The following is a 24,801-nucleotide window of genomic DNA, read 5'->3' on the forward strand; positions in this document are numbered from 1 at the left end:
CCAGAGGTGGTGACGAAGCTGTCCAAGTGCTACTCGTCGCTGCTGGACTCCATGAACGCTGAGATTCGGATCCGCTGGCTGCAGATCGTCGTCCGGAACGACTATTATCCGGATCTCTACAAAGTCCGCCGCTTCCTGGAGAGCCAGGTATCCAGGCCGAGGGCCGGGCCGATGCCGGCTCTGGACTCCTGCCAGAGTTGGGAAGAGGCAAGGGCGAGGCTGGGCTGGTTTGGGCCACCCGAAGGGACAAGGACTGGGAAGCAGCGTGGCTCAGTAGAAAGAGCACGGGCTTGGGCGTCGGAGGACGTGGGTTCTAATCCCAGCTCTGTCATTCGTCTGCTGTGTGAGCTTGGGCAAGTCACTTCACTTCTCTGGGCCTCAGTTCCCTCACCTGTAAAGTGGGGCTTAAAAAGTGTGAGCCCCATGTGGGACAAGCTGAGAAGCAGCGTGGCTCAGTGGAAAGAGCACGGGCTTTGGAGGTAGAGGTCATGGGTTCGAATCCCAGCTCCGTCACATGTCTGCTGTGTGACCTTGGGCAAGTCACTTCACTTCTCGGAGCCTCAGTTACCTCATCTGTAAAATGAGGATTAAGACTGTGAGCCCCACGTGGGACAACCTAACCACCTTGTATCCCCCCAGTGCTTAGAACAGTGCTTTGCACATAGTAAGCACTTAACGAATGCCATCATTATTATTATTATTATTAACCTACTACACCCATCCCAGATCGGGGCTCATTTATCCTCAGCCAGTCATGTCCATCATTTGGGGCAGGCAGGGGTTAGCCGGGCCCAGACGGAGCACTGTCCTCATCCCTTCTCAACCCCTAGTGTCAGTAGCTCTTGGGGCAAGTGGGTCCCGGAACCTAATAATAATGATATTAATAATTATAATAATAACGAAGGTATTTGTTAAGATAATAATAATAATAATTGTAATAATGAAGGTATTTGTTAAGTGCTTGCTATGTGCTAAGCACTATTGTAAGCGCTGGGATAGATACAGGATAATCAGGTTGTCCTATGTGGGGCTCACAGTCTTCATCCCCATTTTACAGATGAGGTAACTGAGGCCCAGAGAAGTGACTTGCCCAAGGTCACAGAGCAGACAAGTGGTGGAGCCTGGATTAGAACCCATGTCCTTTGACTCCCAAGCCTGTGCTCTTATAATAATAATAAAAATAATAATAATTGGGGTATTTAAGTGCTTACTCTGTGCGAGGCACTGTACTAAGCGCTGGGGTGGCAAGTCACTTCACTTCTCTGTGCCTCAGTGACCTCATCTGTAAAATGGGGATGAAGACTGTGAGCCCCACGTGGGACACCTGATCACCTTGTAACCTCCCCAGCGCTTAGAACAGTGCTTTGCACATAGTAAGTGCTTAATAAATGCCATCAAAAAAAAAAAAATGCAAATCGGGTTGGCCACAGTCGCGGGCTCAGGGTCTCATTCCCCATTTCCCAAATGAGGTAACCGAGGCCGAGAGAAGTGAAGTGACTTGTCCAAGGCCACACAGCAGACAGGTGGCAGAGCTGGGATCAGAACCCATGACTCCCACGCCCGTCTGTCGCTGCCACACCATGCTGCTCCTGTGTCCGTCGCAGCGTGCACCGCAGCGGCGGTGCTCATTTCCCGGGGGAGTCAGATGGCAGGCCTGACTATGGGTCCGTGGGGCCGACTTGATTCCCACGGGCAGCACCGCAGAGCTACAGGCCTTACATACGGGAAGCATAAGGGCCTGATGAGTCAGAAGATAATAATAATAATAATAATAATAATAATCATAATAATAATAATAATGATAGCATTTATTAAGCGCTTACTATGTGCAAAGCACTGTTCTAAGCGCTGGGGAGGTTACAAGGTGATCAGGTTGCCCCACGGGGGGCTCACAGTCAGTCCCCATTTTACAGATGAGGTGACAGGTGCAGAGAAGTGAAGTGACTTGCCCGAAGTCACACAGCCGACAGTTGGCGGAGCAGGGATTCGAACCCATGACCTCTGACTCTTTCCACTGAGCCACGCTGCTTCTCCAGATCTGGGTTCTAATTCCAGTTCAGCCACTTACTTGCTGTGGGACCCTGGGAAAGTCACTTAACTTCTCTGTGCCTCAGTTTCCTCATCTGTCCAGTACCTGTTCTCCCTCTTCCTGAGACTTGAGTCCTGGTTAGGACAGGGACTGTGTTCAACCGGATTATTTAAGTACAGTACTTGACACATGGGCAAGTCACTTCACTCCTCTGTGCCTCAGTTACCTCATCTGTGTCAGAAGCAGTGTGGCTTAGTGGACGGGGCATGGGCTTGGGAGTCAGAGGTCGTGGGTTCTAATTCCGACTCCACCACTTGTCAGCTGTGTGACTTTGGGCAAGTCACTTCACTTCTCTGGGCCTAAGTTACCTCATCTGTAAAATGGGAATCAAGACTGTGAGCCCCAAGTGGGACAACTATTCTATTCTATTCTATTTATTTGATTTTGTTAATATGTTTTGTTTTGTTCTCTGTCTCCCCCTTCTAGACTGTGAGCCCACTGTTGGGTAGGGACCGTCTCTATATGTTGCCAACTTGTATTTCCCGAGGGCTTAGTACAGTGCTCTGCACACAGTAAGCGCTCAATAAATACGATTGATTGATTGATTGACAACCTGATAACCTTGTATCTGTCCCAGCGCTTAGAAAAGTGCTTGCTTAGCACATAGTAAGCACTTAACCAATATCATTATTATTATTATTATTATATGCGAAATGGGGATTAAGACTGTGAGCCCCCCGTGGGACACAGACTGTGTCCAAATCGACTAGCTTTTATCTGCTCCACTGTTCTAAGCCTGACACATAGTAAATGTGTAATAAATTCCATTTTTAAAAAGTAAGTGCTTAACAGATACGACCATAATCAATCAGTGGTATTTACTGAGCTCTTGCTGTGTGCTGAGCACTGTACTAAGGACTCGGGAGAGTAGAATATCACAGAGTTGGTAGACTCCCCTGCCCACAATGAGCTTACAGTCTAGAAGGGGAGACAGACATTAGTATAAATAAATAAATTAGGGATATGGACGTAAATGCTGTAGGGCTGAAGGAGGGGTGAATAAAGGGTGGAAATTCAAATGCAAGGATGACGCAGAAGGGAGTGGAAGAAGATATCCAGTACTCCGTCCCATGTCCCAAATTGGGATACGGCTAATACGTATTATTACTGTGATTATTGTTGTTATCATCAGATGTCCCGCATGTACACCATCCCGCTCTATGAGGATCTGTGCACCGGCACCCTGAAATCCTTCGCTTTGGAAGTTTTCTACCAGACCCAAGGCCGGCTACACCCCAACCTGCGCAAAACCATCCAGCAGATCCTGTCCCAAGGCCTGGCCCCCAGTCCGGCCGCCACGGACCCGACCGGCCTCTCGGTCGCCCCGGATGCGCCGGCCCTGCTGCTGGAGGACAAGCCCCCCGAGGCCACCAACGGGGCCATCGCTCTCAGGGACGTCAACGTGTCCGCCTAGTGATCCCCGACGGGAGAGGGGCCGCCGGCCACGCGCCGGCCCCCGCGGCCGGGAGTCTCTCTCCCCGTCTCCCCGGCTTTCTCGGAAAGCCCAAGCACCCAGCAGATGCGCCTTCCCGTGTCCGACGGAGGGTGCGCCCAGTGCCTTCTCCGGCTGGGAGCCGGACCGGGGGTGGGCGGGAGGTCTCACCCCGCCCGGCCGGGAGTCGCCCCATCGCTGCCCGGAGCGCCCCGGGCCAGGAGCTGGAGGTTGGTGGTTGGCGGGGGTCGGGAGTGGGTGGTCCGGCCTTGCCCCCTAAGAGTCCGGCAGGGAGGTCCGGCGGCCAGGATGGGCCCGTCTACCCCATCTCGCTGGTCACTCGCCCTGCTGGGGCTTGCCAGTGACGGAGCCTCTCGCCTTCCGAGGGTGGGCTTGCGGATCTAGGGGCGACCGCCGGTGCACACACTCTCCCCAGCTGCCACTGCCCAACCCCTCCCCGACCCCACAGACCATCACGCTGTGCCTTAAGTCTGCCTGGGAAGGCCGGAGAAATGCCCCCTTCCGCCAGTGGCCCCACCGCGGCCCTCTCCTTACGCTCTCTCCCGACGCCCGGGGGCCGCCCTCGCTTCGGGATCCTCTTCCAAGTGTCCGTCGAGGTGGCCGGCCCCCAGAGGCCTTTGGTGCGGGTGCCGGCAGGAAGGGGCGGCCCCGGGGGAAACCAGCCTGGGCAGACCCCAAAACAACGCCCTTTCCTTTGGGCTGAGCGGCCGCCTTTCCGGCACCCTACGTGCGGCGGGAAAGCCATGAGACAGGCCCGGGAAGAAAAGGGGTGAAGCACAGAGTCCCTCGAGGGGCCAACAGGCAGCCTGACCGGCCCTATCCACCCCCCGAGTCCCAACTCCGGGACGGGAAGTCCGGCTGAGGGCCCGGGGGCCGTAACTGGAAACGCTAGCCACTTGTGTGAGTGTGAGTGTGTGTGCACGCGTCTGCACCTTGTGTGGTTAGCCTCGGCCCCCGGGCCAGACTGGGATAAAGCAATAGCCAACTCAGGCCCCACCGCCCCCGCCCCCCATTGTACTGTTGCCAATTGTGCCATTTGTCCCATCCCGGGAGGACCATCGCCCCATCCCTTTCTTGGGGGGGTCAACCCGCACTGGGAAGGAGGCGGCTTCCCAGCCCCATCCCACCTCTTGCTCGGATGAAACGGATCTCCGGCCCCCGCCTGACGGCCGAGGGGCCGGAGCCCCACGCTCCGCTGCCGCTGGACCTTGCTCGGCTTGGAATGGCGGCGGCGGTGGCAGCAACCACTAACTGCCACCTGCGGCGGGAGAGACAGCCTTCCACCTCAGGTCTCCTCGGACGGGGTGGGCGGGAGGGGAGGGCGGCCCGCCGCCGGGGGTCTTTTTAAGAAAATGACATTGAGGCCTTACGTCAACAATATTTGTCCGATTAAACTACGCTTTGTGACAAAGCTCCCTCTCCTGCCCCTTGCGCTCCAGATGCCAAAGGGAAACCTCGCCCCGTTGTCGGCAGCGACTACTCCCTGGCGCACGTGCCGGGCCCAAAACACCGCACGTGTCCGTGCCGCCCCTCAGGGTGGACCAGAAAGAACTGAAGGAGAGCTTGCTAAATGGGGGGAGCAGGAAATGCATAATGAGAAGGGGGAGGAGGAGGCCTAGGATCCTTATGCCCGCCATAACGAAGAAGGACCTAGTCCAGGAGAGGCTCCTCTTCCCATTTGGGACCTTATCGTCATGCTAAAGGCCTGGGGCTCCCGGGAGAGCTTCAGGGAAGTGGTGTCGCCTGAAGCACACTAGAACTTAATCCCCAGTAAAAAATGGGGATTAAGACTGAGCCCCAGGTGGAACATGGACTGTGTCCAAACTGATCTACTCCAGGGCTGGCACATAGTAAGCGCTGAACAAATACCAAAAATACTAGCCAAAACAACCACCAGATAATAATGTTGGCATTTGTTAAGCGCTTACTATGTGCAAAGCACTGTTCTAAGCGCTGGGGGGGATACAAAGTGATCAGGTTGTCCCACGTGGGGCTCACAGTCTTAATCCCCATTTTACAGATGAGGTAACTGAGGCTCAGAGAAGTTAAGTGACTTGCCCAAGGTCACACAGCAGACGTGGCAGAGCTGGGATTTGAACCCATGACCTCTGACTCCAAAGCCCTGCTCTTTCACTGAGCCACGCTGATCAGGTTGTCCCACTGGGGGCTCACCGTCATCATCCCCATTGTACAGATGAGGTCACTGAGGCCCAGAGAAGTGAAGTGACTTTCCCAAAGTCACACAGCTGGCAATTGGCAGAGCTGGGATTCGAACCCATGATCTCTGACTCCCAAGCCCGGGCTCTTTCCACTGAGCCACGTGAGCGCTCAGATTGCTGGCTGGGCGTTCGGTTCCTTAAAGGGAGCAAAATAATTCAGGTATTTACTCAGCACTTGCTACATTAAAGTGCAGGGGTTAGCAGATTGTACACAGCCCCCCACGGCCCCACCCCCTGCCCCGCATGGAGTTTGCAAACCAGCTTATCTCTGTTTAATGGGTGAGGAAACTGAGGCACAGCTGAGTTACTTGGCTAGGATCACACAACAGGGGGTGGCAGGGCTGGGACTAGATGTTCTCTTGGCCTTCCAGCTCCTTCCGCGGTGGGTTCATTCATCCAGTCGTGTTTATGGGGTACTAACTGTGTGCAGAGCACTGTACTAAGCGCTTGGGAGGATACAATGCAACAGTAAACAGATATAATCCCTGCCCACAACGAGCTGACAGTGCAGTGGGTTCTGAACTTTGCGTCGAGGAGGAAAATCACAAAAGAAAACGATGCACATTTTAGCCTGCAACCACCGGGGCCTTTACAGCCAGCAGACCACACCCCGTGGTAAATTATTTGAAGAAATTTAGGGTTTCAACCCACCCCTGAATCTGCGAAGATTGTAGACTCGGGCCTCCGTCGGTGTCCGGGAATCCAGGCGGGGCCGAGCTCCTTGAGCGACAGCCGCCGACGGGGTGAGAACATGGAGAGATCGGAGCTCGGCCTGCCAACCCTCAGCATTTCCGTCAGCTGCTCAGCCGGCCAAGATTCCTGCCGCTCTGCGGAGGCGGGAAGACTTTCTGGAATCCCGGGCCCTTTCCGAGGGAGCTGCTGTCGTGAGAGACGAGGGACAGAGCAGACTGGACAGGCCAGTTAGGGGGAACATTACCTCAGCGGGGTGAGAGGGAAAGAAGGATACTGATCAGCTAGTAGCAGCTGTTCCTCCTCTTCCCCTCCCATTTCTGCTCCTCCATCTCCTCAGCAGACAGTTTCAGCTTCTTTGGGGTGTGTGAACCCCGCTGTCCCCCAGAACCTTTCAATTCCTTCCCCATTTTGAATAGGAGCATGTCCCCGCCCCAAGTATTTCTGTTCGAGCTTATTTGAATTAGAGCGCACACAGGTATAGAGAATGGGCCTGCGTCCTGCCATCCTAATAGTCATCATAACGGCGGTGTTTGTTAAGACTTTACTGCAGCGCTTAGAACAGTGCTTGACACATAGTAAGTGCTTAACAAATACTATCATTATTATTATTATGTGCCAAGCATTAGACTAAGTGTGGGGTAGGTACGAGTTAATCAGGACAGACCCAGTTCCTGTCCCATGTGGGACTCATAATCAAAGTGTGAGGGAGAACGGGTTTTTAATCCCATTTTACAGTTGAGGAACTGAGAAGTGGAGTGACTTGCCTGAGGTCCGAGAGCAGGAAAATGACAGAGCCAGGATTGAAAGCTAAGGACCCTTGTCTCCCGGGACCTTGTTCTTCCCACTAGGCTATGCCGCTTCCTGCGGTGAAAATGGAGGCAGGGCAGTCAAGGGAAGTGCCTCGGCCAGTGGGAACCTAATAAAGTTCAGCTTCTACTTGACTTCTCAATTATATTGGGTCCCTTTCTTCCTGACCCCTTTTTATTGTATAAGGTGGGATGAGCAAATCATTGTCCACTTGAGCACAATGAGGCCTCCTGAATAATTGTGGTATTTTTCAGGCACTAGGTGCCAAACATGGGGAGATACAATACAAGCAGACAGAGTCTCTCCCACACAGGGCTCGTGATCGAAAGGGGAGGCTGTTTTAAATTTTTAATCCCCGTTTTACAGATGAAGAAACGGGTCCTGAAAGCAGACAAGTGGTGGATTTGGGAAGCAGCGTGGCATAGTAGCCGGAGCACGGGCCTGGGGTTCTAATCCCAGCTCTACCACTTGTGTGCTGTGTGACCTTGGGAAAGTCACTTCACTTCTCTGTGCCTCAGTTACTTCATCTGGAAAATGAATTTACTGGTATCCACTCTAACGCCTAGTACAGTGCCCAACATCATCATCATCAATCGTATTTATTGAGTGCTTACTATGTGCAGAGCACTGTACTAAGCGCTTGGGAAGTACAAATTGGCACCATATAGAGACAGTCCCTACCCAACAGTGGGCTCACAGTCTAAAAGCATGTAGTAAGTGCTTAACGAATACCAGTGGAAAGAGCACAGGCTTGGGAGTCAGAGGACCTGGTTTCTAATCCTAACACCACTGCTTCTCTGCTGTGTGACCTTGGGCAAGTCACTTAATTTCTCCGTGCCTCAGTCACCTCGTCTGTACAATGGGGATTTTAGGCTGAGCCCCACGTGGGACAACATGATTACCTTGTATCTACCTCAGTGCTTAGAACAGTGCTTGGCACATAATAAGCACTTAGCAAATACCATCATTATTATTAGAACCAGGTCTCCTGACTTCTAATCCTCTGCCCTTTCCACTGCACCACATGGCTTCTCTGAAGGAAACGGATTCATTGTGCTGGAAATTAGGCTCCTGAGAAGGGAGGGAAGGTGGGCATTGTAAACCTATTAAAAATCCAAAGATCTTCGGTTTCTACCAACTCTGTTGTATTATCCAATCCCGATTACTTGGTACACACAGTACTAAGTACACAGTGCACACAGTAAGCACTCAATAAATACCAATGACTGATTGACATTGGATATTGGAGAGGCAGTGACATTTTTTAGGCATACAGATTAGCCCTCCACCTGAACTAAAACATGAATACAGTAAGAGATGTCTTGAGGGAAAACACCTACCCGGAGGTCTTCCAAAAATCACTCCCGAAGCTTCAGCAACTTCCTTACCCGGACCCATGAACAATCAACTAGCCTTTAGAGAAGCAACATATAGAGATGGTCCCTACCCAACAGCGGGCTCACAGCTCCGCCACTTGTCTGCTGGGTGACCTTGGGCAAATCACTTCACTTCTCTGTGCCTCAGTTACCTCATCTGTTAAACGGGGATTGAGGCTGTGAGCCCCACGTAGGACAGAGACTGTGTCCAACCCGATTTGCTCATATCCACCCCAGCATTTAATATAGTGCCTGGTTCATAGTAAGCTCTCAACAAATACCATAATAATAATAATAATTATTATTTGACAAGCCCACGCTACAGACACACACAGTCACATCTGCTGTAGAATATGGTATAATAAAATCACGTCCCCCAGTGACCATAAAATCTCTAAAGAGAGGTTTTCTTTCCTGATCGCCCACTCACTTTGGGACATGCTCTCCCAGTGGGGACCTTTTCTGCGTAGGCCGGGAAAAATCCTCACAAGAAAAGCTTTGTTCAGAACGGCCTTGTGGGCTCTGCTATGGCTTGCTTGGAAACTTTGCCCTAGAAAATCCGAGAGAAGTTAGCTCGCAAGAATTAGTCTCAGTGGCGGGGAACTAGAGGGAAAGAAAGGAGGCTAGCAGTATCCCCTCCTTGCACCTCTTTGTTCCATCTCTGTCAATCAGCCAATCAATAATACTTATTGAGCACCTCTTCTGTGCCAAAGACTGCACCAAGCTCTCGGGATACAACGCTAGAATGAGCAGACCCCCTCCATCTGCAACTCCCACCCTGTCCCTGTGCTCCTTCTCAAAACACTTGCCCCCTCCCTTCTTCTCACCCTGACTGCCATCTTCAACCATTCACTTTTTTATGGTGTTTGTTAAGCGCTTACTATATCCTGGACACTGGAATAAGCTCTGAAGTAGAAGTAAATCGGGTTGGACACAGCCCCTGTCCCAAGTGGGGCTCGCCGTCTTAATCTTTATTTTACAGATGAGGTAACTGAGGCCCAGAGAAGTGAAGTGACTTGACCAAGGTCACACAGCAGACAAGTGGCAGAGTTGGGATGAGAACCCAGGTCCTTCTGGCGCCCAGGCCCATGCAGTAGGCCATGCTGCTTTCCAGTGGCTCCTTCACTGGTGCTTTCAAACATGCTCACATATGTCCCCTATCCCCCCTTAAAAAACCCCTCCCTTGACCTCCCTCCTCCCTCCAGTGATTGCCCCATTTCCCTCCTACCATTCTGCAAACTCCTTAAGCGAGGTGTCTACACATGCAGCCTTCTAATTCCCTCCTTTATCCCATCCAATGTGGTTTCTGTCCCCTTCACTGCACAGACCCTGCCCTCTCTAAGGTCCCCTCTGGCCTTCTTGCCAAATCCAACAGCCTCTTGTCTTACGCCATTGAGTCGTTTCCGACACCACGGACACATCTCTCCCGGAATGCCCCGCTCTCCATCTGCAATCGTTCTGGTAGTGGATCCATAGAGTTTTCTTGGTAAAAATAGGGAAGTTGTTTAACCATTGCTGCCTTCTGCGCAGTAAATTCGAGTCTCCGCCCTTGACTCTCTCCTGTGCCGCTGCTGCCCAGCATGGGTGAGTTTTGACTTGTAGCAGATTGCCTGCCACTCGCTAGCCACTGCCCAAGCTAGGAATGGTATGGACAGGCCTCTGCTTGGCTCTCCCTTCCATAGCCGAGACTGGTAGAGGACTGGAAACTCTCCAGGTGTGACCCTGAGAGGAGTCCAACAGCCCCTACTCCATCCTAATCCTCCCCTACTTCTCTGCTGCCTTTGACACTATGGGCCACCCATTCTCCTGGAAACATTATCCAGGAGAGATGGCTTAACAAATGCCATCATTATTATTATTATTATTATTATTATTATCCAACCTTGGTTTCACTGGCACCGTCTCTCCAGGGTCCCTTATAATAATAATAATGGAATTTATTAAGCGCTTACTATGTGCAAAGCACTGTTCTAAGCGCTGGGGAGGTTACAAGGTGATCAGGTTGTCCCACAGGGGCTCACAGTCTTCATCCCCATTTTACAGGTGAGGTAACTGAGGCACAGAGAAGTGAAGTAACTTGCCCAAAGTCACACAGCTGACAATTGGCGGAGCCGGGATGTGAACCCATGACCTCTGACTCCAAAGCCTGGGCTCTTTCCACTGAGCCATGCTGCTTCCTCCTGTTATCACTGCTCAGCCTCAGAGCCTCAGAGACACCTCCTCTGTCTCCCATCTTCCAAATGTGGGAGTTCTTCAGGGCTCGGTTCCCTTTTGCGTGGCTCAATAGATACTAAATATTAGTAAATACTAATATTATTAGTATGTGGGACAGGGCCTGTGTCCAATCCTTCCTTGGCACTTTCCAAGCGCTTAGTACAGTGCTCAGGTTGTCCCACATGGGGCTCACAGTCTCAATCCCCATTTTACAGATAAGGGAACTGAGGCCCAGAGAAGTGAAGTGACTTGCCCAAGGTCACACAGCAGACAAATGGCAGAGCCGGGATTAGAGCCCACGTCCTCCTACTCCCAAGCTCGTGCTGTTTCCACTAAGCCACGCAAGAGGATTGGAAGACAGAGTGAGGACACTCAAAAGCAAATTAAGTACCCATTCATTCATAGAATGATCCCAAATTAAGCAAACAAGGCATAGTGTTGCCTAGAATCTAAAATATACGAACACAAAATAAGCAGAATAAGGATTTTTCTGTTCAACTGCAAAGTTGAGGCCAAGGGGACATGTCTTCTACTTCGTGTACTCTTCCAAGTCCGTTGTGCAGTGGTCTGCATGTAGTAAGACTTAAATATTTAGAAGGTTAATCCACAGCCCATATTTCTTGCTTTTCTGCATAAATTTGAAAAGGCAACCAGCTGGAGAGGATTTTCCTGCTAATCCACAGTAAATGTCACTTTCCATGTGACACTGTACCGAAGTAGTGAATAAATGACTTCAGGCCTTTTTCACACCACCATATATGCTGGCTCTAATGTCAGCCATGGAAGATACAGTATCTTTTTAAACTGAAAAACCAGTAGCTTTTTTTAATGCTTCTGCTAAGTGAAAAAATTAATATGAATCTCATTTTAGGGTGATGTTCTAGGCAAAACCAAATCAAAAGGCTTGATATCAAAAATCACTGAGAAAAACCTACTGAGAGCTCACCTCCTCCAAGAGGCCTTCCCAGACTGAGCCCCCTTCTTCCTCTCCTCCTCCCCACCCCCCCCGCCCTACCTCCTTCCCTTCCCCACAGCACCTGTATATATGTTTGTACAGATTTATTACTTTATTTATTTTACTTGTACATATTTACTATTCTATTTATTTTGTTAATGATGTGCATCTAGCTTTACAAGCACCATCATCATTATTATTATTATTCTCTGTGCCTCAGTTACCTCAACTGTAAAATGGGGATGAAGACTGTGAGCCCCCCGTGAGACAACCTGATCATCTTGTAACCTCCCCAGCGCTTAGAACAGTGCTTGGCACATAGTATAAGCGCTTAACAAATACCATTATTATTATTATTATCTAGTTTTATTTCTATTTATTCTGATGACACCTGTCCACATGTTTTGTTTTGTTGTCTGTCTCCCCCTTTTAGACTGTGAGCCCGTTGTTGGGTAGGGACCGTCTCTATATGTTGCCAACTTGTACTTCCCAAGCGCTTAGTACAGTGCTCTGCACACAGTAAGCGCTCAATAAATATGATTGAATGAATGAATGAGTGCTCTGCACACAATAAGTGTTCAATAAATACGAGCGAATGAATGAATGAACTGAACCTGTTTAGCTTGTATCTACCCCTGGGTGCAGAGCACTGCACTGAGTGCTTTGGGGAATAAAATACAAAAGAGTTGGTGGACATGTTCCCTGCCCACAAGGCGCTAACAGACTAGAGAAGCAGCGCGGCTCAGTGGAAAGAGCAAGGGCTTTGGAGTCAGAGGTCATGGGTTCAAATCCCACTCCGCCAATTGTCAGCTGTGTGACTTTGGGCAAGTCACTTAACTTCTCTGTGCCTCAGTTCCCTCATCTGTAAAATGGGGATTAAGACTGTGAGCCCCCCGTGGGACAACCTGATCACCTTGTAATAATAATAATGATGATGGCATTTATTAAGCGCTTTACTATGTGCATGGCACTGTTCTAAGCGCTGGGGAGGTTACAAGGTGATCAGGTTGTCCCACGGGGCCCTCACAGTCTTAATCCCCATTTTTCAGATGAGGTAACTGAGGCACAGAGAAGTGAAGTGACTTGCCCAAAGTCACACAGCTGACAATTGGCAGAGCTGGGATTCAAACCCGTGACCTCTGACTTCAAAACCTGGGCTCTTTCCACTGAGCCATGCTGCTTCTTGTGCTTCTTGTAACTCCCCAGCGCTTAGAACAGTGCTCTGCACGTAGTAAGCGCTTAATAAATGCCATCATCATTATTATTATTATTAGTGGAGAGTTCATTCATTAATTCATTCAATCCTATTTATTGATCGCTTACTGTGTGCAGAGCACTGTACTAAGCGCTTGGGAAGTACAAGTTGGCAAACAAGTTGGCATTAGACTTGTGCTGACATTGCTTTACTATGAGCAGTCAAGGGATTCCCACAGGAAACTAGAAGCCCGGCGCCATCGTGGCTGACCCAAAGGAGCAGAGGAATATGGGCCAATATCACCCTGTGACTCAGTCAATCGTCTTTATTAATAATAATAGTAATAATAATGGCATTTATTAAGTGCTTACTATGTGCAAAGCACTGTTCTAAGCGCTTTATTGAGTTCTTACTGTGTGCAGAGCACTGTACTAAGCGCTTGGGAAGTACAAGCTGGCATTATACCTGTGCTGACATTGCTTTACTATGAGCAGTCAAGGGATTCCCACAGGAAACTAGAAGCCCGGTGCCATCTTGGCTGACCCAAAGGAGCAGAGGAATATGGGCCAATATCACCCTGTAACTCAGTCAATCGTCTTTATTAATAATAATAATGATGATGATATTTATTAAGCGCTTACTGTGTACAAAGCACTGTTCTAAACGCTTTATTGAGTTCTTACTGTGTGCAGAGCACTGTACTAAGCGCTTGGAGATGCTCCCCCTCCTCCCCCTCCCCAACCCCCCTGCCTTACCTCCGTCCTCTCCCCACAGCACCTGTATATATGTATATATGTTTGTACATATTTATTACTCTATTTTATTTGTACATATTTATTCTATTTGTTTTATTTTGTTAATATGTTTTGTTTTGTTCTCTGTCTCCCCCCTCTAGACTGTGAGCCCACTGTTGGGTAGGGACCGTCTCTATATGTTGTCAACTTGTACTTCCAAGTTCGTTCGTTCAATAGTATTTATTGAGCGCTTACTGTGTGCAGAGCACTGTACTAAGTGCTTGGGAAGTACAAGTTGGCAGTAATAATTATGGCATTTGTTAAGCGCTTACTATGTGCAAAGCACTGTTCTAAGCGCTGGGGGGATACAAGATGATCAGGTTGTCCCACGTGGGGCTCACAATCTTAATCCCCACTTTTTACAGATGAGGCAACTGAGGCACAGAGAAGTTAAGTGACTTGCCCAAAGTCACCCAGCCGACAAGTGACAGAGCCGGAACTAGAACCCACGACCTCTGATTCCCAAGCCCGTGCTCTTTCCACTGAGCCACGCTGCTTCTCTAAGTTGGCATTATACCTGTGCTGACATTGCTTTATTATCAGCAGTCAAGGGATTCCCACAGGAAACTAGAAGCCCGGCGCCATCTTGGCTGGCCCAAAGGAGCAGAGGAATAATAAATAAATTAATTAATTTATTTTACTTGTACGTATTTACTATTCTATTTATTTTATTTTGTTAATATGTTTTGTTTTATTCTCTGTCTCCCCCTTCTAGACTGTGAGCCCACCGTTGGGTAGGGACCGTCTCTATATGTTGCCAACTTGTACTTCCCAAGTGTTTAGTACAGTGCTTTGCACACAGTAAGCGCTCAATAAATATAATTGAATGAATGAATGAATGCTTTACTATGAGCAGTCAAGGGTTTTCCACAAGAAACTAGAAGCCTGGTGCCATCTTGGCTGACCCGAAGGAGCAGAGGAATATGGGCCAATATCACCCTGTGACTCAGTCAATCGTCTTTATTAATAATAATAGTAATAATAATAATGGCATTTATTAAGCACTTACTATGTGCAAAGCACTGTTCTAAGCGCTTTATTTATTGAGCGCTTACTGTGTGTAGAGCACTGTACTAAGCGCTTGGGAATAGGATAGTATATAGTATATTACAGTATAGTATAGTACAGTATAGAGAAGCAGTGTGGTTCAGTGGCAAGAGCCCGGGCTTTGGAGTCAGAGGTCAGGGGTTCAAATCCCAGCTCCGCCGCTTGTCAGCTGTGTGACCTTGGGCAAGTCACTTCACTTCTCTGGGCCTCAGTTCCATCTGTAAAATGGGGATGAAGACTGTGAGCCCCGCGGGGGACAACCTGATCAACTTGTAACCCCCTCAGCGCTTAGAACAGTGCTTCATTCATTCCGTTGTATTTATTGAGCGCTTACTGTGGGCAGAGCACTGTACTAAGCGCTTGGGAAGTAGGGAAGCAGCGTGGCTCAGCGGAAAGAGCCCGGGCTTTGAAGTCAGAGGTCATCGGTTCAAATCCCGGCTCTGCCGCTTGTTAGCTGTGTGACTTTGGCCAAGTCAATTCTCTGGGCCTCAGTTCCCTCCTCTGTAAAATGGGGATTAAGACTGTAAGCCCCACGTGGGACAACCTTGTCAATTCCCCAGCGCTTAGAACAGTGCTTTGCACATAGTAAAAGCTTAATAAATGCCATTATTATTATTATTATTTATTGAGTTCTTACTGTGTGCAGAGCAATGTACTAAAAGCCTGGGGACGTATAACAGCCAGCCCCTGATGGGGGTAGGGCTGTTGGGTAGGGACTGTCTCTATATGTTGTCAACTTGGGCTTCCCAAGCGCTTAGTACAGTGCTCTGCACACAGTAATAGCTCAATAAATACGATTGATTGATTGATTGATTGATTGATTGATTGACCAGAGCCCCATGGGAAGGAGCATTGCATTCTGGGAGCAACGGTCATGCCAAGCCCTTTCTTCTAGGCCGACCCGGTGATGGCGAGGGACGCGATTGGTCGGGGCGGGTCACGTGCCTCGAACGGGCGGCTCCGATAGGCTGGGACGCGGAGAGGATGGGAGGGGGAGCCTGGTTGCCGGGGCAACGAGGCGGCGGCCCGGTGAGGCCTAGGATGGTGCGATGGGTGGGAGGGAGGAAAGGCGGCCGAGCCCCCACTTGGTTACCCATTTGTCCTCCCCCAAGCGCTTAGCACAGTGCTCTGCACACAGCTAGCGCTCAATCAAGGAGATTGAATGAAGGAATGAAAGGCAGGAACGCAGGTAAGTTCCATTGGCGGTCATGCTTTCCTAGGGACCTTATAACAATAAATGCTTTCCTAGGGACCTAATAATAATGATAATGGTGGCATTTATTAAGCGCTTACTATGTGCCAAGCACTGTTCTAAGCGCTGGGGAGGTTACAGTAGTAATAATAATGATAGCATTTATTAAGCGCTTACTATGTGTCAAGCACTGTTCTAAGCGCTGGGGAGGTTACAGTAGTAATAATAATGATAGCATTTATTAAGCGTTTACTATGTGCCAAGCACTGTTCTAAGCGCTGGGGAGGTTACAGTAGTAATAATAATGATAGCATTTATTAAGCGCTTACTATGTGTCAAGCACTGTTCTAAGCGCTGGGGAGGTTACAGTAGTAATAATAATGATAGCATTTATTAAGCGCTTACTGTGTGTCAAGCACTGTTCTAAGCGCTGGGGAGGTTACAGTAATAAAAATAGGGGTAGCATTTATTAAGCGCTTACTATGTGCCAAGCACTGTTCTAAGCGCTGGGGAGGTTACAGTAGTAATGATAATGATAGCATTTATTAAGCGCTTACTATGTGCCAAGCACTGTTCTAAGCGCTGGGGAGGTTACAGTAATAATAATAATAATGATAGCATTTATTAAGCGCTTACTATGTGCCAAGCACTGTTCTAAGCGTTGGGGAGGTTACAGTAATAATAATAATAATTATAGTGCTCAATAAATACGATTGAATGAATGATTGAATGATAGTATTTATTAAGTAATAGTAATAATAATGATAGCATTTGTTAAGCGCTTACTATGTGCCAAGCACTGTTCCAGGCGCTGGGGAGGTTACAGTATTAATAATAATGATAGCATTTATTAAGCGTTTACTATGTGCCAAGCACTGTTCTAAACGCTGGGGAGGTTACAGTAATAATAATAATGATAGCGCTCAATAAATATGATTGAATGAATGAATGATAGTATTTATTAAGTGGTTACTATTTGCCAAGCACTGTTCTAAGCGCTGGGGAGGTTACAGTAATAAAAATAGTGGTAGCATTTATTAAGCACTTACTATGTGCCAAGCACTGTTCTAAGTGCTGGGGAGGTTACAGTAATAATAATAATGATAGCATTTATTAAGCAGTATACTATGTGCCAAGCACTGTTCTAAGCGCTGGGGAGGTTACAGTAATAATAATAATAATGATAGCATTTATTAAGCGCTTACTATGTGCCAAGCACTGTTCTAAGCGCTGGGGAGGTTACAGTAATAATAATAATGATAGCATTTATTAAGCGCTTACTATGTGCCAAGCACTATTCTAAGCGCTGGGGAGGTTACAGTAATAATAATAATGATAGCGCTCAATAAATATGATTGAATGAATGAATGATAGTATTTATTAAGTGGTTACTATGTGCCAAGCACTGTTCTAAGCGCTGGGAAGGTTACAGTAATAAAAATAGTGGTAGCATTTATTAAGCGCTTACTATGTGCCAAGCACTGTTCTAAGTGCTGGGAAGGTTACAGTAATAATAATAATGATAGCATTTATTAAGCAGTATACTATGTGCCAAGCACTGTTCTAAGCGCTGGGTAGGTTACAATAATAATAATAATGATAGCATTTATTAAGCGCTTACTATGTGCCAAGCACTGTTCTAAGCGCTGGGGAGGTTACAGTAATAATAATAATGATAGCATTTATTAAGCGCTTACTATGTGCCAAGCACTATTCTAAGCGCTGGGGAGGTTACAGTAATAATAGTAATGATAGCACTCAATAAATACGATTGAATGAGTGAAAGTATTTATTAAGCGGTTAATATGTGCCAAGCACTGTTCTAAGCACTGGGGAGGTTACAGTAATAATAATAATGATAGCATTTATTAAGCGGTATACAATGTGCCAAGCACTGTTCTAAGCGCTGGGGAAGTTGCAGTAGTAATAATAATGATAGCGCTCAATAAATACGATTGAATGAATGAATGATAGTATTTATTAAGCAGTTGCTATGTGCCAAGCACTGTTCTAAGCGCTGGGGAGGTTACAGTAATAATAATAATGATAGCATTTATTAAGTGGTTACTATGTGCCAAGCACTGTTCTAAGCGCTGGGGAGGTTACAGTAATAATAATAATAATGATAGCGCTCAATAAATACGATTGAATGAATGCTTGAATGATAGGATTTATTAAGTAATAGTAATAATAATGATAGCATTTGTTAAACGCTTACTATGTGCCAAGCACTGTTCTAGGCGCTGGAGAGGTTACAGTATTAATAATAATGATAGCATTTATTAAGCGTTGACTATGTGCCAAGCACTGTTCTAAGCGCTGGGGAGGTTACAGTATTACTAATAATGATAGCGTTTATTAAGCGTTTACAATGTGCCAAGCGCTGTTCTAAGCGCTGGGGAGGTTACATTAATAATAATAATGATAGCATTTATTATGCGCTTTATTAAGGTAGGAGGGGGGAGGTTACAGTAATAATAATAATAATGATAGCGCTCAATAAATACGATTGAATGAATGCTTGAATGATATGGATTTATTAAGTAATAGTAATAATAATGATAGCATTTGTTAAGCGCTTACTATGTGCCAAGCACTGTTCTAGGCGCTGGAGAGGTTACAGTATTAATAATAATGATAGCATTTATTAAGCGTTGACTATGTGCCAAGCACTGTTCTAAGCGCTGCGGAGGTTACAGTATTACTAATAATGATAGCGTTTATTAAGCGCTTACTATGTGCCAAGCACTGTTCTAAGCACTGGGGAGGTTACAAGGTGATCAGGTTGTCCCTCGGGGGGGAGCTCATCATCATCATCAGTCGTATTTATTGAGCGCTTACTATGTGCAGAGCACTGTACTAAGCGGTTGGGAAGTACAAATTGGCAACATATAGAGACAGTCCCTACCCAACAGTGGGCTCACAGTCTAAAAGGGGCTCACAGTCTAAAAGCTCACATTCTTCACCCCCATTTTATAGATGAGGAAACTGAGGCCCGGGGAAGTGAAGTGACTTGCCTAATTTGTACAGATTTATTACTCTATTTATTTTACTTGTACATATTTATTACTCTATATTATTAATGACGTGTCTATGAGCTATAATTCTATTTGTTCTGACGATTTTTGACACCTGTCTGCATGTTTTGTTTTGTTGTCTGTCTCCCCCTTCTAGACTGTGAGCCCGTTGTTGGGTAGGGACCGTCTTTATATGCTGCCGACTTGGACTTCCCAAGCGCTTAGTACGGTGCTCTGCACACAGTAAGCGCTCGATAAATACGATTGAATGAATGAATTCATCCTGCTTACTGTGTGCAGAGCACTGGAGTAAGGATCCTATCTATACATCAATCGGTGGTATGGCTCCAGCGCTTGCTGTGTGCAGAGAGCACTGTACTAAGCGCTCGGGAGAGGACAGGGCAACAGATTCATTCATTCAGATAGGAGATGGGCGTTGGGAAGAGAAGGAAGGAAGTTCGGTTTAATTAGCGGTCATGCTTTCCTACAGATGTTATAATAATAGTAATAATAATAATAATAATAGTATTTGTTAAGCGCTTACTATGTGCTAAGCACTGTTCTAAGCACTGGGCTGGTTACATGGTCATCGAGGTTGTCCCACGTGAGGCTCACAGTCTTCATCCCCATTTTACAGATGAGGTAACTGAGGCACAGAGAAGTCAAGTGACTTGCCCAAAGTCACACAGCTGACAAGCGGCGGAGCCAGGATTAGAACCCATGACCTCTGACTCCCAAGCCCGGGCTCTTTCTTCTAAGCCATGCTGCTTCTCCTGCTTTCCTAGGGACCTTATAATAGAGCCCATCTATACATCAATCAATCAATCAATCGATGGTATTGCTCCAGCGCTTGCTGTGTGCAGAGAGCACTGTACTAAGCGCTTGGGAGAGGACAGGGCAACAGGTGGGAAGGGAAGGAAGGGAGGTCGGTTCAAATAACGCTCATGCTTTCCTAGGGACGTTTTGATAATAATAATGATGGTATTTGTTCATTCGTTCATTCAATCGTATTTATTGAGTGCTTACTTTGTGCACAGCGGTGTACTGAGCGCTTGGGAAATACAAGTCGGCAACATATAGAGACGGTCCCTCCCCAACAATGGGCTCACAGTCTAGAAATAGCGCTTACTATGTGCCAAGCACTGTTCTAAGCACTGGGATAGATACAAGGTAATAAGGTTGTACCACATGGTGCTCACAGTCTTAATCCCCATTTTACAGATGAGGTAACTGAGGCACAGAGAAGGCAAGTGACTTGCCCAGAGTCACACAGCTGACAAGCAGCGGAGCTGGTATTCGAACCCCTGACCTCTGACTCCCAAGCCCGGGCTCTTTCCACTAAGCCGCGCTGCTTCTTAAATAATAAATAATAATGATGGGATTTAAGCGCTTACTGTGTGCCAAGCGCTGTGAAATGCCATTATTATTATTGAGCGCTTGCTGTGTGCCGAGAGTACTGTACTAAGCTCTCGGGAGAGGACAGTGCAACAGACGGGAAGAGAAGGAAGGGAGGTAGGTTCAATTCATTCATTCATTCAGTTGTATTTATTTATTGAGCGCTTACTGTGTGCAGAGCGCTGTACTAAGCGCTTGGAAAGCACAATTCGGCAACAGATAGAGATGGTCCCTACCCAACAACGGGCTCACAGTCTAGAAGAGGGAGACAGACAACAAAACAAAATAAGTGGGCAAGCATCAATAGCATCAGAATCAATCAATCAATCAATTGTATTTATTGAGCACTTACTGTGTGCAGAGCACTGTACTAAGCGCTTGGGAAGTACAAGTTGGCAACATATAGAGACAGTCCCTACCCAACAGTGGGCTCACAGTCTAGAAGGGGGAGACAGAGAACAAAACCAAACATATTAACAAAGTAAAATAAATAGAATAGATATGTACGAGTAAAATAAATAAATAAATAGAGTAATAAATATGTACAAACATATATACATATATACAGGTTTTATAATATAAAATTATAGCTGCATACACAATTTGCGGACATGCTTTCCTAGGGACGTTATAAATAGACCCGATCAATCAATTGGATTTATTGGATGCTTGCTATGTGCAGAGAGTGCTGTACTAAGCGCTTGAGAGAGGACAGTGCAACGGAGTTGGTAGAAACGTTCTTTGCCCACAAGTTTACAGTCCACTTCATCATCTTTTTCCTTCCTCGGATGGTAATAATGATAATGATGGCATTTATTAAGCGCTTACTATGTGCAAAGCACTGTTCTAAGCGCTGGGGAGGTTACAAGGTGATCAGGCTGTCCCATGGGGGTCTCACAGTCTTCATCCCCATTTTACAGATGAGGGAACTGAGGCCCAGAGAAGTGAAGTGACTTTCCCAAAGTCACACAGCTGACAATTGGTGGAGGCAGGATTTGAACCCATGACCTTTGGCTCCAAAGCCCGGGCTCTTTCCACTGAGCCACACTGTATCTGTTTGCCGCCTCTTTGTTGCCTCAGGCTGTGCCTTTTTTTCTTGGTACATCAATCAATCAATCGTATTTATTGAGCGCTTACTGTGTGCAGAGCACTGTACTAAGCGCTTGAGAAATACAAGTTGGCAACATATAGAGACAGTCCCTACCCAACAGTGGGCTCACAGTCTAAAAGATGTTAAATACTTACTAGGTAACAGGCACTGTACTAAGCACTAGGGTAGATACAAGACAATCAGGCTGGACTCATTCCTTGGCCACATAGGGTTTACAGCCTTAATCCCATTTTACAGATGTGATAATAATTAATAATAATAATGGTATTTGCTAAGCACTTACCATGTGCCAAGCACTGTTCTAAGCACTAGGGGAAATACAAGATAATCAGGTTGGCCCCTGTGGAGCTCACAGTCTTAATCCCCATTTTAATCAATCAATCAATCGTATTTATTAAGCGCTTAGAGCACTGTACTAAGTACTTGGGAAATACGAGTTGGCAACATATAGAGACAGTCCCTACCCAACAGTGGGCTCACAGTCTAGAAGGGGGAGACAGAGAACAAAACCAAACATACTAACAGAATAAAATAAATAGAATAGATATGTACAAGTTAAATAAATAGAGTAATAAATAATAAATACATATATACAGGTGCTGTGGGGAAGGGAAGGAGGTAAGGCGGGGGGGATGGAGAGGCGGAGGAGGGGGAGAGGAAGGAGGGGGCTCAGTGTGGGAAGGCCTCCTGGAGGAGGTGAGCTCTCAGTAGGGCCTTGAAGGGAGCTATTACAGATGAGGTCACTGAGACACAGAGAAATGAAGTGACTTGCCCAAAGTCACCCAGCTGACAAGTGGCGGAGCCGGGATTAGAACCCATGACCTCTGACTCCCAAGCCCAGGCTCTTTCCCTGAGCCACACTGCTTCCCTGATGACTGAGGCATAGAGAAGTTCAGGGTTTTTTTTTATGGGAGTGTTAATTTTAAGAAATAGTTACTTACTTTGTGCCAGGTACTGTTCAAAGCAATGAGGCAGATACAAAGTGCCCAACCCGATTATGTCCCACATGGGGCTCATGGTCTCAATCCCCATTTTACAGATGAGGTAACTGAGGCACAGAGAAGTCAGGCCCAAGGCCACACACAGCGAACAAACAGTGGGGCTGGGATTAAATCCCAGGTCCTCTGATTTCCAGGCTCTTTCCACTAGGCCCTACTGCTTCTTTTCCTTTCTTATTACTTCGGTTCTTCTCAGCCACTTTCTGTCCAAGCCAGCCTCCTCCTATTTTACTGTAATTAGGGAAAGTCCTCCGGGAGTACATGGCCCTGGGATAAAATCCGCAGGGTTGTCTTTTACTAGGATTTCAGTCAGGTGGCCGGCTGGCTGCAGTTCTGGGCTAAAATTCCAAATTCCTCAGGGAAAGAGCATTGATTTCATCTGTTTGAGCATGTAGGTCGTGTGATGTGAGATTTTATGATTAGCTGGATATGACTAGGGGTATACAGGGTGCGGATTCCAAGCTTTGAGCCTTTTTAAATTTTTTTTATGGTATACTTTAAGCATTGTATAGCAGCATAACTGAGCTCAATCAGTCATGGTTTGGGAAAGTCATAGGAGGCCTTCCCAGACTGAGCCCCCTCCTTCCTCTCCCCCTCGTCCCCCTCTCCATCCCCCCCACCTTACCTCCTTCCCCTCCCCACAGCACCGGTATATATGTATATATCTTTGTACATATTTATTACTCTATTTTACTTGTACATATCTATTCTATTTATTTTATTTTGTTAATATGCTTTGTTTTGTTCTCTGTCTCCCCCTTCTAGACTGTGAGCCCACTGTTGGGTAGGGACTGTCCCTATATGTTGCCAACTTGTACTTCCCAAGCGCTTAGTACAGTGCTCTGCACACAGTAAGCACTCAATAAATACGATTGATGATGATGATGTTGCCAACTTGTGCTTCCCAAGCACTTAGTGCAGTGCTCTGTACGCAGGAAGTGGTCAATAAATATGATTGATTGATTGATTTTATTTTGTTAATATGTTTGGTTTTGTTCTCTGTCTCCCCCTTCTAGACTGTGAGCCCACTGTTGGGTAGGGACCGTCTCTATGTGCTGCCAACTTGTGCTTCCCAAGCGCTTAGTACAGTGCTCTGCACACAGTAAGCGCGCAATAAATATGATTGATTTTATTTTGTTAATATGTTTGGTTTTGTTCTCTGTTTCCCCCTTCTAGACTGTGAGCCCACTGTTGGGTAGGGACCGTCTCTATGTGCTGCCAACTTGTGCTTCCCAAGCGCTTAGTACAGTGCTCTGCACGCAGTAAGCTCTCAATAAATACGATTGATTGATTGATGGTTGAGTCTCAGTATACATTGGTAGTCTGGGCTGAAGATAGTTGAATGATAATAATAATAATAGTAGTAGTAGTAATAATAATAGTATTTGTTAAGCACTTACTATATGCCAGGTACTGTACTAAATCCTGTTGTAGATAATAATAATAATAATAATAGTGGTATTTGTTAAGCACATACTATATGTCAGACATTGTACTAAATCTTGGAGTAGATAATACTAATGGTATTTGTTAAGCGAAGCAGCATGGCTCAGTGGAAAGAGCACGGGCTGTGGGGTCAGAGGTCATGGGTTCAAATCCCAGCTCTGTCAATTGTCAGCCGTGTGACTTTGGGCAAAGTCACTTAACTTCTCTGTGCCTCAGTTCCCTCATCTGTAAAATGAGGATTAAGACTGTGAGCCCTATGTGGGACAACTTGATCACCTTGTATCCCCCCAGCGCTTAGAACAGTGCTTTGCACATAGTAAGCGCTTAACAAATACCATTATTATTATTATTATTATTATTATTGTTGTTATTATTTGCCAAACACTGTTCTGAGTGCTGGGGTAGGCACAAGATAATAGGTTTGGACACAGTCCCTGCCCCACGTGGGGCTCACAGTTTTCATCCCGATTTTGCAGATGAGAGAACTGAGGCACAGAGAAGCGAAGTGACTTGCTCCAAGTCACACAGCGGACATGTGGTGGGGCCAGGACTAGAACCCAGGTCCTTCTGACTCAAGTTAATCAGGTTGAACACAATCCATGTCCCACGTGGGGCTCACAGTCTTAATCCTCGTTTTACAGATGAGGTAACTGAGGCTCAGAGGAGTGAAGCGACTTGCCCAAGATCACACAGCGGACAAGTGGCAGAGCCAGGATTAGAGCTCAGGTCCTTCGGCCTCCCAGGACCATGCTCTATTCACTAGGCCACGGTTTGGAAAATCCTGGAGAATGTGGAGGGAC

The 24,801-nt window shown here is 47.0% G+C and overlaps 2 protein-coding genes and 1 non-coding gene across 4 annotated transcripts in view; 2 read left to right on the plus strand and 1 right to left on the minus strand.

Moving 5' to 3' along the window:
• The window catches only part of RNPEPL1 (arginyl aminopeptidase like 1), a 78,498-nt gene extending 73,657 nt beyond the window's left edge, over positions 1-4,841 (plus strand). The window contains exons 15-16 of the mRNA XM_038745177.1: positions 5-147; positions 3,222-4,841. Of these exons, the coding sequence (XP_038601105.1) occupies positions 5-147; positions 3,222-3,503 (425 nt within the window). The 3' untranslated portion in view covers positions 3,504-4,841. The remainder of the gene's footprint in view (positions 1-4; positions 148-3,221) is intronic.
• A 5,390-nt stretch (positions 4,842-10,231) lies between these two features.
• On the minus strand, positions 10,232-10,369 carry LOC119938638. Its single transcript, XR_005454477.1, has one exon. It is a non-coding gene; the product is annotated as a small nucleolar RNA SNORA7 (small nucleolar RNA).
• Positions 10,370-15,904: 5,535 nt separating this feature from the next.
• The window catches only part of CAPN10 (calpain 10), a 52,754-nt gene continuing 43,857 nt past the window's right edge, over positions 15,905-24,801 (plus strand). For both annotated transcript variants that reach the window (XM_038743190.1, XM_038743208.1), the window contains exon 1: positions 15,905-16,031. The gene's annotated coding sequence lies outside the window, so the exon portion shown is untranslated. The remainder of the gene's footprint in view (positions 16,032-24,801) is intronic.

Source organism: Tachyglossus aculeatus, chromosome 1, assembly GCF_015852505.1.
Source record: "Tachyglossus aculeatus isolate mTacAcu1 chromosome 1, mTacAcu1.pri, whole genome shotgun sequence".
Taxonomy (NCBI): Eukaryota; Metazoa; Chordata; class Mammalia; order Monotremata; family Tachyglossidae; genus Tachyglossus; species Tachyglossus aculeatus.